This window comes from Eupeodes corollae, chromosome 3, assembly GCF_945859685.1.
Source record: "Eupeodes corollae chromosome 3, idEupCoro1.1, whole genome shotgun sequence".
Classification (NCBI taxonomy): domain Eukaryota; kingdom Metazoa; phylum Arthropoda; class Insecta; order Diptera; family Syrphidae; genus Eupeodes; species Eupeodes corollae.
In genome coordinates, this window is record NC_079149.1 from 117,986,981 (window position 1) to 118,004,096 (window position 17,116).

Sequence of the window (17,116 nt, forward strand, 5' to 3'; positions counted from 1 at the left end):
CTTTAAGATCTTAAATCGAGTATGGATCATCGATATAGACCCTATTATATATTTAATTTGTAGCCCCAAAGAAGAATGTCTGCAGCATCAAATCTTATCATATCGGTGGCCAATTGTGACCACCTCCTCAAGAAATAAAACGGTCAGGAAACTTTTCTTGCAAAATTTCGAACAGTGAATGAAAAATGTTTTTTGTCCATTTATGTTGTTGTTCATCATTGAACTTTTAATGAGCGCGTAGTTTTTACTTTAGTATCCATGGAAAGATAGTTATTGCGTTGTACTGTCTTGTCCGATTTATTGTGGGTAATGTCTGCCTGTGCTATCTAAAGTTTTTTTTTCATCATTACTGCCTCTTGCGAAGATTTGACAAATCATCCAAGAGTAATTCCTGTCACGAAAAGTGCTTTTTCAAATTATCCGTTCTGGATCGGCCGTAGTTCTCAACCAATTGTTGTGCCACCTTATTGTATTTGTTTATTGTATTGTAATAGTATTTATTTACTAATAGAAACCTCTTATTTTAGTATACATGCTGTGTCAATATATTACATAGGTAAATAGTGACATGTTTTGGAGTGAATTTAGCTAAAAAATCTTATTTTACACTTTCGTTACCGTTTTTTTTTTTAATGTTGTCTGAAAAATATTGGTTTTAATTTTGGGACACCCTATACGAAAAATCAGGTTTCTACCTTACGCCTATAACGCCTCTAGTTATTGAACACATCAAAAATATATTATCTGACGTCTGTCAAAACCAACTGAAACTGTCAATTTTCCGATTTCTGTAAATTTTTTGGTAAGAGTACAACAAATCTTTTAATTTTCAAATTTTCTTTAATATTAGTTAATCTTTTTAAATTTTAGTAGTCTCTTAAAATGGCGAAGTTTCTGGGTATCAATCGTCTGGCAAAACTTTTCCAAATAATCCAGCAAAACGGTGGAATTCGTGCCACTTATCTAAAACTTTACAGGTTCTTATATAATTTTAATCGCGTTTAACCTGGACGACGTTGTTGGACGACGAATTGTAAATGTTCATTTATATTATTCTACGCTGTTTATTCTTATTTTCAGAAATGATGAGCTGAAACTTGGAACTTTAGTTGGTACTGATAAATATGGCAATAAATATTTTGAAAATCCTTACTATTTCTATGGAAGAAATCGTTGGGTAGAATTCGCACCCCATGTTAACATGGAATATGATGGTTCTCAAATTCCTGCAGAATGGTTTGGATGGATGCATTACAAGGTGGGTTTATTTTGTATGTTCCGTCTTTACAATATTAATATAATTATTATCAAATTTAAAAAATGATTCAGACGGATCTTCCTCCAATTCGCGATGGAAGTAGGCCAAAACACAAGTGGATGGCTGACCATTCAGAAAATCTCTCTGGAACCAAAGGTATGAATGTATTTATGACAATAATCTCTCAAATAAAACTTAATTTCCTGGTTTTAGCGCAATATATGCCTTACAGTACTACTCGTCCAAAGGTTGAAGCTTGGGATCCTAAAAAGTCACAATAGACAATTCGTTATGCTGTGTTAATAGTTTGGAGTAAAATATAGCGATTCAAAGTCGAAAACTAAATTTGTTCTTAATTTTAAACTATGTATTCTGCTATCCAAGTAATATTTCATTTTAATCTGATCTACATATAAAACTAAAACGAGTACATTTTAATATACAAAAAAAAATGACGGAAAGATCTATCGATACATTTGCCCGTGGTTTCTTTTCCTTTTGGAGAATTTGCTTTCTACAAGACCACTGAATTTGTTGTAAAGGTAAAAAAAAATGAGTTAATAGAAGTACCCAGACATTTGGAGATTTTGGTAGAAAAATCTATTTTCTTGGAAATTGCTTAATGGTGTTTTTATAAATGCAAGTTGAATTTTTTGTTGATGATTTTGTTCATGTTGATTTTTGTAAGCGTCCCAAAAAAAACAGATATCACGAACATTTTTTTTGATTTTGGATCTCTGTGATAGAAATTATTTTAGGATTGATTTGCAACATTTCATCTGAACTTGCCCAATCCTGACGTATCAAGCGATGCAGAGGTAATAGCATCGCTTTTCATAATTTACATAAACGACGTGGAAAATGGACTACAACATGAGAAGGCTAGGCTGTTTGCGGATGATACCTTTTTATATGTGTCTGGAAGATCTGCGGAGGAGGAGTGTATGAATCAACTAAATGATGGTTTAAAAAACATTGAATCTTATTTCAAAATGAATAAATTAAAGCTTAACACTTCAAAAACAAAAGCTATTACCAAATATTATTATTAATGAAGTGGCAGTTGAAAAAGTTGGAGAAATTGAGCATTTAGGAATTACTATTCATAGAAAACTAAGTTTCGAAAATCACATTCACAATATATGTAATAAAATTGCTAAGAAAATAGGATTTTTCCAAAGAATGAGAGGTAAAGTATCTATGAATTGTGCAATTAAAATTTATAATGTAATGATCAAACAGAATTTTGAATATTGTTCAACAATACTGTTTCTGGGTTCTAGACAATAGGCAGAAAGGTTACAAAAATTGTATTCTCATGTGTAATAGGTTAACACTGATACAACTTATGTTAGATGCTCTAAAATGGCGAAACATTAACCAAAGAACATTAATGAATGTATAAATTTGTATCCTCAAAATAAAAAAAAATAATATGTTACCTAATTACCTTTACAATGAAATAATTTATGTATCTGATGTGCACACTCATAATTTTAGAAATGGTGGTGATTTCAAGCTACCATATTTTACAACAAGTAGATCCCAGAATATATTGTATCATAAAGGTTTTAAATTATTTAATGACTTGCCTTTTGACTTAAAGTCAGAAAATAATTTTATTGTTTTTAAAAGAGAAATGATATCATATGTAAAAATGAATTATATTTTATTATTATTTATCCAAATTATTAATGAAGCCTTTTAATACCAGCCTATGTACATACATAAAGAATTTTGTTCACTGTTTTAGATTTGTATTATATTGAAAATTGTATTTATCTCTGTTAACTTTTAAAAATACCATTAAGGGGCCGGTTATAACTTCTTGTGAGTAAAGTATGTCATTCGGGTAGACGTCAGATATTTTGAAAATGAAATAAATCTAAAATAATCTAATCTAAATCTAATTATCCTACATCCTAAATAACACAAAAAGATTGAATAGAGAAAATGCTGCTGTATTTGGAATAGAAAATTAATTTTCAATTTTCTCAAAAACTAGAAGACAGAAACATCTAGTTTTCAGTTTTCGTTAAAAAATAAATAAGGGCAATGTATTCTAAAAAAAAAAATTGTAGATAATCTAAAAGTTTCGAAATATTACACTCTAAACCATATTTTTAACTTTTTTTTTGACCAAATTTTGAGTTTAAAACAGTGTTTTTCGCAAACTATGCATAGTTTTGACTTGATTTAAAAACAAGCTACTAGACACAAGTGTTGGCTTTAAAAAAAGGTATAATACTTAATTGTAAGTATTACCGTTATTTTTTAATTATTTTTTTTCCATTTAAAGTACATGTTTTTTTAAATTGCCCCTACCGCCTAAACGGGGGGAGATAGACTCCCCCCTCCCATAGTAAAAAATGCTTGTATTAAGCCCCTCTACCAAAAACCGTTATTATATCTCGGCGCCAAAGTTATCGTACTCTCCCCACAAAGAGTACACATAATAGTACATTACACGCATCATACAAATATACCGCCACCTGGATATATCATATTTTATTGGCAAAATTAAAATTTTGATATTGGGACTATATTTTTAAAGTGCATGATAAATTTAAAAATATTCCTTTTCTAACGTTGATATATTATAAGCTATGCTATGTATCGAGAAATGGACTTTAATAGGTTATACAGAAAAGTTTGAATAACAAAAGAGCTTTTAAATTTGAAGCCCTAATTTTGTACTTACTTATTCATAATCATTTAGATGTATTTTAAGAGTTATGTTCTTAAAGGCTTTTCACACCAAACCCAAAACCCGGTTTTCGAGAAATTATCGGTTTTGGCCGAAAACCTACATCGAAAACTCAAGTTTTCCCATACATTTTTGTAAACGACATGTAAACAACATGTTTTATATAAAACCTCTCGAAAACTAGTTGGAATTCAAAGTTGAAAAAAACAAACAAACCTTTCGGAACATTCAGCTATCAAATAAATGTAAACGAAACAGACTGCTGTCAAAACAAATATTTTATTTTGAAATTATGTTCAAAACAATTATATTCAAACAATCAAAACAATTTGATGGAGTTAAGCACTCCATACACAGTTCAACTTGTCTTTCAATTTAATGTCAATTTCATCAAATCAACTCGTGTGTGGGCTTGAATTTGATTTTTTTGAAGGTTGACGATTGAGTTGGAAGAAAATCAAAAGATTTTGAATTTGTTCAAGTTGATGTGAATGTTTTCAACTTAGTTGAGGTGTGTGTAGGCAGGTCATTTGATTTATTGTCAAACCAAACGCATTCCATCTCTTTCTTAGCAAGAAATTAAATGAGATAAAAAAACAGAGACGTCAATAATCTCAATAGAATTATCTCTGTGGTCATGTCTGATGTCTCGTCTCTCTGGTTTCGGTGTGGTTTTGTATTTGTTTTTAACGAGAAAAAAATGATGTTTTGACAGTTGAAACAGAAGTCTTTCAACAACGTTTATGTAGTGTGTAGCGAAGCATCAATTTAGTTGACAACTAAATTGAAAATAAAATTGAATCGTGTATGGAGTGCATGGTTCTAAGACTGAAAATATACCAGCGGAATAGAACGTTTCAATTAACGTCGTGTGCACGGTACCTTAAGTTTAAACATCCCTGGATAATTACACCTCAAGCGATAAAGTGACAGAACAGGTGACAGGTCAAACAAAAAGAAGCATTAAAACATTAACATAACTACGACGATAGACCAAAGCAAAGCAACGTTAATTTTTGTAATAAATAAACAAATATTAAAATAAAAACATAATCATGGGTGATCGTTATAACATTCACAGCCAGCTTGAGCATTTACAGAGCAAATACATTGGAACCGGTCATGCCGATACCACCAAATTCGAATGGCTGACCAATCAACATCGCGATTCTCTGGCCAGTTACCTTGGCCACTACGACATGCTGAACTATTTCGCCATAGCTGAAAATGAATCTAAGGCCCGGATACGTTTTAATATAATGGAAAGGATGCTACAACCATGTGGTCCACCTCCAGAGAAAGCTGAAGATTAATAGAATGTATTCGAAAGAAACAATAAAAACAAATTTTTACCAAACCATCAATCCCTTGTTTTATTTTTTAACTTATAAATTAAAATTATTCTATTCTACGTTTATTCTCACTTCATCGCTATCTGTCCAAGTATGCTGAACGACGTCGATAAAATCTGTTCTGTGGATTTTGTAAAGTATTCCATTAAAGTCTTGTCTCGTTCTCGCTGCAAAGTGTGCTCGTATTCCATGAGGGCCTTTTGTCGACTCGAGAATTCTTTTTGCAGAGATTTCTGTACACTTCTAAGGCGGTTCGTCAGTTTAGTGAACTTAAGATCACTACAACCTTGCTCTGAAATCATGATACTCATAGTTTCGAGACTGTAGATAGAAAATAAAAGAATGTACATACCTTCATTTGCACTTTCTTCCAACTTCTTTTTGAGCTTCTTTTTCTCTATTATAATCTGTTCTTGTATCTTGGGCTTCTGATCGATTTGTCTATGAGGAATTTGTAAGCGTTTAGGAGCCTCCAAAGGAATGTGTATCGGTTTTACTGGACTTCTTATTATAGGTTTTACATCCATCATTTCTGACATCACCTGGCCGGGCATCGCCTGATACTCAGCATCCACAAAACTGGCAATCACCTGACGAAACTTCTCAGGTATCAGCAGGATACGGTCTTTGTTTCCACGTTTGTAGCACAAGTAGGCCGATTTCATTTGAAACCATTTTCTACGAATTTGTGTGGGACTTTTGTTTGGAAAACCAAACGATCTCATTTGGTTGGCTATCTCAACAAATGTGTACTGGGTAGTTGTTGTGGTGCCCTGCCTAGAGTGCATTTGTCTAACAAGATTCAACATACAACCAATTTCATTGTTACACCAAAAATTTCGTTTTTCCTTTTTTCTTCTCATAATTCTGAAGAAATTAACACCAAAAGAGTAAAGTTACGATAATATTTATTTATGGTAAATTGATAACAAAACTATAAAATAAATTACAGCAAATACAAAAAACCACTTGCTGTAAATAAGAAAATAACATTAAACAACAACAAGAAAAACATAAAACAACAAAAATGTTGTGTACGTGTACGTCACTCTATAAAAGTAATGCCAAGTTTCATTTCAAAAGTACAGCTTCTGCTGCAAGAAAAGAAAAGATTACAGAGAATTTTGATATCTTAGCAATTTTTTTATTTGACAAACTGGACAATTAAGAAAAGAGTTCTAGTTAACATTTTCTGAGAAAATAAGTAAATTTAATTTGGCAAAAGAAATCCACAAGATATTAAACACAAACAATATTATTTTTGACATTTCTATATTGTGTTAAAATTTTAAATTTACATGTATTTGATACATGTATGGATTATGTTTTGAATGGAAATTTGACTGTGTTTCCCTTTGATTTAAATTCAAAATTTTTAAAAATTTATTCAAATTTTTTAAAAATGTTGAATTGCGCAGTTATTGTTCGCTAAAAATGTATTTTAATATTTTCTGGACGAAAAATCATTTTCCTGAACAGCTGATACTTTTATGTTCAAAAGTGAAAACAATCGTTTCATTGATTTGTGTTTCGATTTCTCACAATTCCAATGACAGATTTCAATAATTTCTATTCAATGACAGATGACAATGACCGCTATCACCAACCTGTCAAAAAAATTCCAATGATTGGTTTCGATGAAACAAACCAATAACAGATACAGTTGGCCCCTTAAGATTAAAATCTTTATTTAAAGAAGGTAGTACCCGTGACGTAATTGTTAGTGTGTATGATGTCACGCTAGATGTCTAAGGTTTAAGCCCTGCTTGTGGGTACTGCCTCTTGCGAGAAGAGAAATTGAATAAAATCCTTCAAGAATAATTCTTGTCAAACAAAGTACTCTTTAAAATAGCAGCTTTGATTCGGCATAAAACTTCAGATCTCATCCATTCATGACATGATTCGACACACAGGAATGGTTGATAGTTGTTACAAATCACTAGGCCCTGGATCTCTACGAGCTGTTGTGCCACCTAATTTAACTTAGACAAGAGAAGGAAAACTTAACAACTTTTTAGGATAACAAAAACTGCATGCGCAAAACGTTTATTCAAAATTTTCTTTATCGTTTCGATAATGTAAGGAATTCCGCACTTTAAACCTATTTACAGCATTTTGAAATGTACAATTTTGACCAACTAGAATATACAGTATATTGATGAAATAAGTTTTGTATTGAATATAGTACTATAAATTCAGTTGTATTGCCCTACAACTTCTGGTACTCTTATTAAAAAAAAAAACAAATGTTAAATCGAAATCTTAAAGAAACAAACTTTTTCTTGGCGGTTTTTAAGAACATCCTCTTACTTACATTTTCGCAAAACAATTTTAACTCCAGAAGTCCAGACACATAACAAAATTTTAAAACAATAATTGAAAACGTCAAACGAGAAAAAAAATCTCATTCACAATAAACTATTCACAATCGGTTCAAAAATTAAAAGTTGATGTTCATAATACCGATTTATCAAATAGTTGATAGATATTATCAACTATCAAATTGATACTCATAATAGGGATGATAGTACTATAAATTCAGTTGTATTGCCCTACAACTACTGGTACTCTTATTAAAAAAAAAAAAAAACAAATGTTAAATCGAAATCTTAAAGATACAAACTTTTTCTTGGCGGTATTTAAGAACATCCTCCGTGAAGATATAAAACATTTTAGTTCAAAATCTATTCTCTGTAATCAACCTTGCTCTCACACTTCAAGTTTTATTTCTGAAAATCTTACCTACTTTGTTTATATTTACCAACCGTTTTTAGCTGACTTAAATCGTTCTAACTTTGACCCACTCAAAACAAAACTACCCAAATATTTTATTCCTTACATATATACAAATATATTTTTCACTGAAATTTTAAAGATAAAAACACTGAACCTCTTTTTGTTTGTTTAGTTTATTTTTAATCTCTTATTTATCAACAAGTAGTAAAAACCAAATTTTGTCAGACTAGCTTGTTTCATATATTGTTTGTTTGTTTGGTTTCGAAACAAATTTCACATAAATTTTAATATCGCAAAAATGTTTCATTATATTTAGTACATATTACTTTTATTTTCGTTTCCAGGAATGGTATTTTATCATTTTGTTTTTTATATAAATTTCTTTGCCGATGCACACAATGTAATATAATTTTCTTTCATTTATATTAAATATGAGATGTGATACAATAATAATAATAAATGTTACTAGTAGTAGCGAAATAGCGAGAAGAACACATCTTTATTTTATTTAGAGTGCTTGAAAATGATTTTATGAGGAATTATGTCGCACTTTTGAGAACAATTTTTCTATTTTTATTTTCGACAAACAGGACATCTTTTCTTTGGACATACGTTTGATTATATAATTCTTTAGTTTCATGAAAAGAAAAAAATATATATAAAGAAAAACATGCAATGAACATTGATTTATACAAAGGACAAACATTTATGATGGAAATTATAGATAATATTTATTTTGTTTAAACTAGAAATTCAATAGATAAATTTAACAAGTGCATTCGTAAACATTTGTATGCAATTTTTGTAAGCTTTTTATGTTTACTCTTTACTCAACAAATATTTAAGACTTAAGACGATGAATCGCACTATAATATCAAAGTTTTCCTTCTTTTCTATTTCTCTATAAATGTAATGCTTAAATTTTAATATAAAAAAACACACACAGTTTAAACAGGTGAGTTTTGGATATATAAATCGAGAAACATTTGCCGATTTATAAATATCATCAACAAAAACCGAGCCTGTTTAAGACTTGCAAATAAATACGTTCTGGTTTTTTCTATCGAAACATTTACCACATATGAGTTTCTCGAATCTCACTGATGATGTGATTAGCACGAGTTAATGCCTAAAAAAAGTAACAGGGAAACAGTAAGAATTGATTTAAGATTGAATTAGCTTTGAATAAATTTCTATTTACCTGTAACATATCTGCAGCTTCTTTCCTTCTTACTGCAATATGATCTGATTCATTGAGAAGAGTCTCAGCCCTATCCGATTTATACAAATGGGTAACAAGTTCACTTTGAAGATTATCCTTAACATAGTTTACTAAGAAATGCATTATAGCCTTTGGTACTGAATCTTGAATTGATTTACGAATTATGTAGAAATATGATTTGATAAGACGTTCTATTTGGATTTAAAGAAAATAAAAAACATTCTTAGTAGTTGAATTTTATAAAATAATTGAATAAGAAAATTACCGATAACATCACAATCTTTTTGTTCCTTATCGGTTAGCCGCCTTGATGAATTATGACTTGGAACATCGGGGAGCAGATTGACAGCTTTTACTGGACTTGCTATCATATTATGAATGGGCGTATTGCTTGCTGAATTTTCCATGCTTTGTACTGATGGCGGGGGTAGCATGTTTGATAACCAATTACTGGGAGTTGAGTGCTCACCGTTGTGGTTCTTTTGGAATGAAAATTTGAAAAGCATTCAAAATAACAACAAAGATTTTTAACTAACCTGATGATTTTCTTGTCTTTCATTTGCATCGTGATTATTTTGTGCCGTAACTTGTGGCGATGAATTAGTCGTCCTTGGCATTTGTTGGCGACGTTGAAGATTCGCTTGCATTTGCATTTGAGAGAATGGTTCATTTATGGTATCTGTCTTCAATAGACTGGGAACCAGCGCAGCATCCTTATGAAAATCTGGATGTTTTGTGTTGATGTAAGCCAATTCGATTGCGACTAAATTTTCAACCATGATATTGGTGGTTGGTAAGCGACGTCGGAGCAGCTGGGTCACAACATCGACGATTTTTTCGTGAAGTTTTGGGAATCTAAACAAACAAATGTACATTTTAGCACAGAAAGAATAAAATAGGCACTTATTCGTCTTTAAAAATTTGGTAATTCAATTTCGCATTGCAATAAGCCTAAGTAAGTAAGCGTTTCCTTTTTTTGTCAATATAAACATTCCAACTCACCGCAACATTTCCTGTTGAACTTCATTGCCACAATGTTGAATGATCCTTTGCATTTCTTCATGAATCAATTCCACACATCGCAATGAAGGTTCTTCCAAACGACGAATTTGTCGCTTGACTAAGAGCTCAAATGAAACTTCAGGCACAAACAAGGCTGGTCTTGGGCCAGTTGCATTTCGAATAGCCGTAAGAATATCCATTTTAGTCAATCCCGAAAGTGGGTGAATAGAATCCAAAGTTCGACCGAATGTCTCATGAAAAATATAACAAATTCTAGCACCACCACATAGTTCTGTGGTTTCTATGTTCCTAGATGTGCCTTCAATCGTGGCACAATATGCACTGGCGAACTTGGTTATTATTTGCAGTAGAGTTTGACTCTTGTCGGTGACATCTTCTCCATATGAATGCAATAATGATTGAAACTGTGATGACATCACGTTAACTCGAGTCTGTAATTAAGAAAAAAATATCACTAGAAAAAAAAATTTAAAAGCAATTAAGTTTTTTGTCTACCTTTAAATCAGGCAGGCAATCTCTGATGTGATGCATCAGAAGACGATTCAGAGTTTTCGCTAAGTACGGCGTACCATTTCTAGTGGCAAGCGTCGGATACTTCCTCTGCAAGAAGGCAGACTCATCCTTTAACTGGTCTTCAATTGTTTTCTTATCCATAATGTCTTGTTGAGATCGATTCATTACACCAATAATGCCTAGTTTCACTGGAATCACCCGTCCACACAATATATCAATTGCATCGGTGCCAGCATCCATGAGATCAAGTTTCGTTACAACAGCCAACGTACGTCGACCGTCTGGATCGACATCCTTAGCCAATTTCAATGCTTCACTCGTTGCCATATCTGTATTGGCCGATGTCACAGCCAAAATAATAGAATTGGGATTTTCAATATACTTCACAATTAAATCTCTTATTTGTGTTTCAATATCTTCTGGTTGATCACCAACTGGTACTTTTGTTATGCCAGGTAAATCGACAAGTGTCAAATTAACGACTCTGGTTGAGTAGATCTTCAAATTGATTGGCTCCGGGCATATTCCTTTGTTGCTGCCCGCAGCACGATCAGTTTCATTTTCGATTTCTTCACGGATCTCATCGAAGTTAGTGAATGTTTTCTTCGTATGCAGGAATTTTCCCCATTCTTCGGTATTAACTGTGCCTGTGGGGCGAGCAACAAAAGGATTACGGAAAATTCCACTTACAGTAGAAGAAGTAGAAGTACTTTTAGACATACCATTTTCCGCTGACCGATGTTCTTTGTCATCGATGGGGGAATATATGAGTTGTAGGATAAGAGGACGTCTTGTAACAATGCCAGTTCCTCTTGGTAGAAATGATCTTCCAACCAAACTTTCGATTACCGAACTTTTGCCGGAACTCTAGAAAATAAAGATAAATATTTTTTTTTGATGAATAGGTGTACCAATTTAATGAAAAATAAAAACACAAATTTTAGTTTAGGCCTTGGTACAAACATGAAGTGGACGCTATCTTTTTGAGACAAAAATAGAGCTATAAGTAGACTCTTGTTGGTAGGTCTCCTAACTTTTCACAAACATTGCATAGAAGGGAACCGGTATTTTAATTTCTTTAAATTCAAATTATTAGCAGATAAGTATAGGCATTTTATAAAATCTATTGTTGGAATTGAAGAAGAGGATTCGACGAATTTTCGGGACGTAGCGTTGACAAAACTAAACAGTTTTAAACGTTTAATAAAAATACACTTTGGTGGCTCGAAGATTGATTTCCTACTCAATCGCTTTTTTAGCTCAAAGAAAGAGCAGTAAATTTTCGCTTTTAATCTCCGCGTTGGTGTTGTTTTATGCATTCATAGCAGATCCCAGCTAAACAAAATCCTCAACTAAAGTTACATCTGTCGATGGTATCACGAGCCCTTTCTTGATGCCAGCATGTGCTTTGTTTTGCCTCAATAACCGTTGAGCATATTTTTGTCGCTTTGCTCTTAAGACCGGTTGACATTGGGAAGACATTTAAAATACAGTGTTATTGTAAGTCCTTGGAACAATTTTTTAAGGACAATGACATTATTCGGACCTTCCTATTACAATATTTTGTTTAAACTAAAAACACAAACATTTTGCGTCAAAAACTTTGTTTCTAGAACTTTATATAATAAGTCTTAACTTCAATTAATGAACAAAATTAAAAGACAACTAAAAATAAGGTCTGTTCGTTTACTTTAGTTTTCTGTCTTGTTTAGTCCAAAGTCCTGTCAAGTACATTTAAAAAATCAGTTGGTATAAAAAGACAGGATTTTAGAGTAAAGAATGCTCCTATTATAATGCAAGTCTTTCAGTTAAGCCCAACCCAAGGTCTCCAAATAAAAGGCATAAGCATGTCAAACTTAATTGGGACGAAATATGGACCTAAGTAGATAGCTTTCCTACAAAAATGTCTAACAAAGATTGAAATTTTAAAACTTTTGGTAAATCAATCAGAATTATAACTGAAACCTCCCAAACCTACTTATAAACCTCAAACGATGATTTAACAATAGTATGACCATTTTCGTCAAGTTTTTTTTTTTTCTAAACAATGATTCACTTAAAATCGCGCTATACTCATATTTTAATTGAATATAGTTTCATGTGCATTTATAAATAATCAATTGAAGTTTATGCTTACTTTCTTATACATAAGTGAACGACCTTATGAGTACCGTTCATAAGTATTTTTGTACGTACCTATTTCGTTTAAATTAATTCACGGTATTTGCACATTATGATTTTTGTATTCAATTTTCCATAAATCTTAAAATAATAATGAAAGTAGCACAAAAGCCAACTACATATTAAAACAAATGTCTTTGCTAAAAAATGAGTAAACAATAAATTGCCCTGAAAAAACAGATATTCGCCGTCGTCGTCGTTGTAGGCTTACTTTTAGTTTATTTATTTTGCATTGTGGTAGCTTAGCTGTTGTGTAACTTCTACCCGTCTCCTATTTTTAGAACAACAACCACAGGGGAGCCTTTCGACATCCAATGGAGTGAATTAGAATTCACACAATAAAACATTAATCATGAAAAATACAGAAGTGGACAAAAAAGGAGTTTATGATGTGTGACAACCGTGTTTCTTTTTTAATTACAGAACAACAAATAATTACCTTCGGAAATAAAATAACAAAGGAGGAGAGATTAGCAAATCAAGAATCTAACAATGAATTGTGTTCCTGATTCTTTATCTTATTTTTTTTTTGCAACATAAAGTGAACTCCGCCATTCCCAATAAGATTCTACCTATTTTTCTTCTTCTTCATAAAGAAGATGCACGCCTTACATTGCCGGCAAGTGAGATTACATAATTTTAAAATTAAACAAAATACTTTTGGAGTGCCAATGGAAATCGTGAATGATAAATCAATTTGATTTCTTTCCTTTTCAAATCAAAAATGTACTTATTTTTTTTTTGTGGGTAAACGAGAACGAGAACAAGTAAGAAGGAATCTTACCTGACTGCCAAGAACAACAATTTGAGGAAGTTGAATTGAATCCGACCCGACTGTATTGAAGACATCTTGTAATTTATTAATGACCGGAATTAGTGCTTCCATTGTTTTGAAAAAAGTGTCGGATGAAAAGAAAAGTCTTATTTTATTTTTTTTTTCAATTAAAAATACAATCCGAAATTTTGCACCAGCACAAAATTTTCTTCCAGCTCCGTTTTTTCTCAAGCACCAGTGCTGACAACACACAAATTATTGACTTTTTTAAATGTCAAACTAACAGGTTCGGCAACATGGAGGAAATTTATTGGCAAGTGTACAGTTAAAACGTAAAATTAGATTGTAACTGAGATGAAGTGGTAGATGGCGCTGAATTATTTAAATTTTGTAACGTAATTTTTGATCATTAATCATAGTCAAGTCAGTTGTTTTTCTTCTTTTTATTGATTTGTTATCAAGTTTAAATTATTTTAGTACCTAACTCACTTCCCATAACTTATGAGTCTTCATTTGACTCGAAAAGGATATGTTGTTAGAATTGAAAAGGATATTTTATAAGAACGTTTTGTCTTTTCCTGTAAGAATCAAGTTTAATTTAAAATTTCACGAATATCGAAAATATAGGATATTCCGAGAAGAGAAGAATAAAGGTGTAGTATAAAATTAAGGCAACTATCATTAATAATGTGTAATTCCCCTTATGTTTAGGTTTCAGAGTTTCGTAGCTAGATGTCGCACGCTGAGCGCGAAACTCTGAAACCTGAGACATAGAAGCGAGACAAAAGGTTGTTTGGCTCGCTCTCATAAAAATTTGTATTCTAACGTCTATTCTATTCAACGGACGCGCCCAAGCCAGTCGAATTAGATTTGTAGTCTTTAAATAAGAGTTATATTTTAATAAAGAAATTATATACCACAACGTCAGGTGTGGGGTAATACACCAAAAGAAAACTAAATTATTGTGTATATTACCTCTTTTTGCGGATTTAAAGCCAGCTATGACAAAACTCAACAAAGCACAATTGGTTGAAGCACTTCAGAGCGCTGGAGTAGATGTGCCAGACACGGCTTCTCTAGCTCAACTTCGGGCATTGTATGAAAGTACAGTTACAGTGGCACCCCAACAACCTTCTGGTGAGTTAACTGAGAAAACTCCACCTTCTGCTGAGCTAACCGAGGAAACTCCACCTTCTGCATCTCCGAATGGAGAGAATACTTCCGAAACACTGGCCGCTTCTGATAACAGGCACAGTAATACAGCTTCTGATGTCCAAGACTTGGAAGAAGAACAAGAGCTGGCCAGACTTGAGCGTCGGAAAAAAATCCTTGAGCTAAGGAAAGAATTGGACCAGATGGAAGCGCCCACAACATCTTCGGTTGCACCATGGCGTGCAGTGGACTTCTCAGACATCGAAAATGCTGTTCCTGCATTCAACGGTGACGATCCATACAGCATCACTAAATGGATAGTTGACTACGAAGATGTGACCGACTCGCTGGGATGCGATGACCGATGCAAGTACTTGTCTGCACGCCGTCTCATGCAGGGAACTGCGAAAATGCTGTTACGCACGGTCTACGTTGACAACTGGGATTCTTTGAAGCAAATACTTATCAAAGAATTCGACCATAAGATGAGCAGACAGCAGGTCTATCGTCAACTGAGTGAGAGAGTACGTCGTCAGGGCGAGCCACTTCTTCGATATGTCATATGTATGCAAGAACTTGGGTCACATGCTGAAATCGATGAGGCAGAGTTGATCGAATTCATTATCGATGGTTTGAGGGATTCACCAGCAAATGTCTCTATTCTTTTTGCCGCCAAAACTATAGTAGAGCTCAAAAACCTCTTGCCACGATACGAAAAAAGAAGAGTTCCGAGGACTATGGTTGCTAGGGCAACAACTTCTGGAGGAAATATGGTTCCCTCAACTTCAGCATCAAACAACGAGCAGTCCAAGAGATGTTTTAATTGCTCAAAGTATGGGCACATCGCAGCAAAATGTCCAAAGGAGCAACGACCAGCTGGATCCTGTTTCAAATGTGCTGACGAGGGGCACACTTACAAAAACTGCCCTTATATTGTGAAGACCAGAGTTGGAGCCGTGAACCGGGATGCCCTACATGATGACACCAAGGAGCTGACTCAGAGTTTGGATGCTGTTCAGATGGTGAGTGTCGCCTTTATGACAAATAAGAATAAGTGCACAAAATTTATCGATTGTTGTTCTCTTTTGGATACCGGTAGTCCGATTAGTTTCATACGAAAGTCTGTTCTGCCTGAAGAAATTAACGTTCAAGAATCATTAACGTATTCAAGATTTAAAGGATTAGGAAACATTAAACTCTTTACGTACGGTACGATTAATTGTTATATTAATATAAAAGATAATTTAAATCTTGTTTCCCTTATGGTTATTCCAGATGAAGTAACTCCTATACCTTTACTTATTGGTCGTGATCTCCTTGAAATCTTTAATATAAAACTTAACATGAACTGTAATAAAGTTAATATAACTTCTGAGCAGTGTCAAAATGAAATTTGTTCGAATAAAGTTTTTCTTTCTAACCAATTGTATATGTGCACTTATTCTGATGAAAAAACCGAACCTTCAGAGTGTAGTCATTATAAGAACAACATAAATGATGTTTTTGGGAGCAGCGTATTAGCCGGTGAATTAAAGATACAACCTAAAGAACTTAGTGATTGCTTCAAAGACAAGTTGAATACATTTGATCACGATCGGATTAAGCTTAAAGACGATCTTGATGTGAAGAGAGAATACAATAATGTTGAGGTAGATAGTGATTTATTTGGCTGCCATGCTTTTGAGATTATATGGGATAGAAAAGATTATATAGATATTGATTCAAATCTTAGTTTAGACATTTCAAAAACTATTAAAAATATAGTATCTCAAAATTATTTGAATTTTGATAAAACTATGGTTTCACCAAAGGATTTTGAGATGCACATTAGACTTACATCTGATATTCCTGTTTGTTTTGCTCCGCGAAGGCTATCAGTCTCAGAAAAAGGTACTGTGAGTGAAATAATAAAAGACCTATTGGAAAAACGAATTATTCAGCCAAGTAGTTCTCCGTATGCTGCACCAATAGTTTTAGTTAAGAAAAAATCTGGTGAAACCAGAATGTGTATAGACTATCGAGCATTGAACAAACGTACAGTAAGAGATCCTCATCCAATACCATTGATAGACGATTGCATTGAATACCTGGAGGGGAAGAAGGTTATGACCTTATTAGACCTTAAGAGTGGGTTTTACCAGGTAAAGGTAGCAGCAGATTCAACACAATTAACATCTTTCGTAACCCCGAACGGTCA

At 32.9% G+C, this 17,116-nt stretch overlaps 4 protein-coding genes across 6 annotated transcripts; 2 read left to right on the forward strand and 2 right to left on the reverse strand.

The window, feature by feature from the left end:
• Positions 1-706: 706 nt before the first annotated feature.
• Positions 707-1,603, forward strand: LOC129950021 (probable NADH dehydrogenase [ubiquinone] 1 alpha subcomplex subunit 12). 2 transcript variants are annotated; one of them, XM_056061782.1, is made up of 5 exons: positions 707-802; positions 871-977; positions 1,081-1,258; positions 1,330-1,414; positions 1,472-1,603. In XM_056061782.1, exons 2-5 carry the CDS (start codon positions 883-885, stop codon positions 1,537-1,539), a joined length of 426 nt encoding a protein of 141 aa, XP_055917757.1. In that variant the 5' UTR covers positions 707-802; positions 871-882; the 3' UTR covers positions 1,540-1,603. The 2 variants fall into 2 exon arrangements, with proteins under 2 accessions (XP_055917757.1, XP_055917758.1); XM_056061783.1 differs by having other exon boundaries at positions 715-802; positions 874-977.
• Positions 1,604-4,910: 3,307 nt separating this feature from the next.
• Positions 4,911-5,329, forward strand: LOC129949543 (splicing factor 3B subunit 5). The gene has a single exon (XM_056061063.1). The coding sequence runs from the start codon at positions 5,021-5,023 to the stop codon at positions 5,276-5,278; it is 258 nt and encodes an 85-aa protein (XP_055917038.1). The 5' UTR covers positions 4,911-5,020; the 3' UTR covers positions 5,279-5,329.
• On the reverse strand, positions 5,312-6,326 carry LOC129949542 (uncharacterized). The gene is made up of 2 exons (XM_056061062.1): positions 5,670-6,326; positions 5,312-5,609 (listed from the first exon to the last, which is right to left on the reverse strand). The coding sequence occupies exons 1-2, from the start codon at positions 6,178-6,180 to the stop codon at positions 5,386-5,388; spliced, it is 735 nt and encodes a 244-aa protein (XP_055917037.1). The 5' UTR covers positions 6,181-6,326; the 3' UTR covers positions 5,312-5,385.
• A 1,881-nt stretch (positions 6,327-8,207) lies between these two features.
• Positions 8,208-14,006, reverse strand: LOC129951199 (dynamin-1-like protein). Of its 2 annotated transcripts, XM_056063238.1 has the most exons (9): positions 13,777-14,006; positions 11,534-11,678; positions 10,794-11,458; positions 10,278-10,729; positions 9,812-10,130; positions 9,541-9,754; positions 9,255-9,466; positions 9,130-9,182; positions 8,208-8,681 (listed from the first exon to the last, which is right to left on the reverse strand). In XM_056063238.1, coding segments are annotated over exons 1-9 (2,163 nt in total). In that variant the 5' UTR covers positions 13,879-14,006; the 3' UTR covers positions 8,208-8,680. The 2 variants fall into 2 exon arrangements, with proteins under 2 accessions (XP_055919213.1, XP_055919212.1); XM_056063237.1 differs by having other exon boundaries at positions 8,208-9,182.
• Positions 14,007-17,116: the final 3,110 nt, after the last annotated feature.

Coding starts and splice junctions, on each gene's coding strand:
- LOC129951199 (XM_056063237.1), bottom strand. CDS start 13,878: ATGGAAGCACTAATTCCGGTCATTAATAAATTACAAGATGTCTTCAAT. Junction 11,459..11,533: donor ACATCGGTCAGCGGAAAATG/GTATGTCTAAAA, acceptor CTCGCCCCACAG/GCACAGTTAATACCGAAGAA. Junction 9,755..9,811: donor AAAGACAAGAAAATCATCAG/GTTAGTTAAAAA, acceptor TCATTCCAAAAG/AACCACAACGGTGAGCACTC.
- LOC129949543 (XM_056061063.1), top strand. CDS start 5,021: ATGGGTGATCGTTATAACATTCACAGCCAGCTTGAGCATTTACAGAGC.
- LOC129949542 (XM_056061062.1), bottom strand. CDS start 6,180: ATGAGAAGAAAAAAGGAAAAACGAAATTTTTGGTGTAACAATGAAATT. Junction 5,610..5,669: donor GGAAGAAAGTGCAAATGAAG/GTATGTACATTC, acceptor TCATGATTTCAG/AGCAAGGTTGTAGTGATCTT.
- LOC129950021 (XM_056061782.1), top strand. CDS start 883: ATGGCGAAGTTTCTGGGTATCAATCGTCTGGCAAAACTTTTCCAAATA. Junction 978..1,080: donor ACTTATCTAAAACTTTACAG/GTTCTTATATAA, acceptor TCTTATTTTCAG/AAATGATGAGCTGAAACTTG. Junction 1,415..1,471: donor AAATCTCTCTGGAACCAAAG/GTATGAATGTAT, acceptor TCCTGGTTTTAG/CGCAATATATGCCTTACAGT.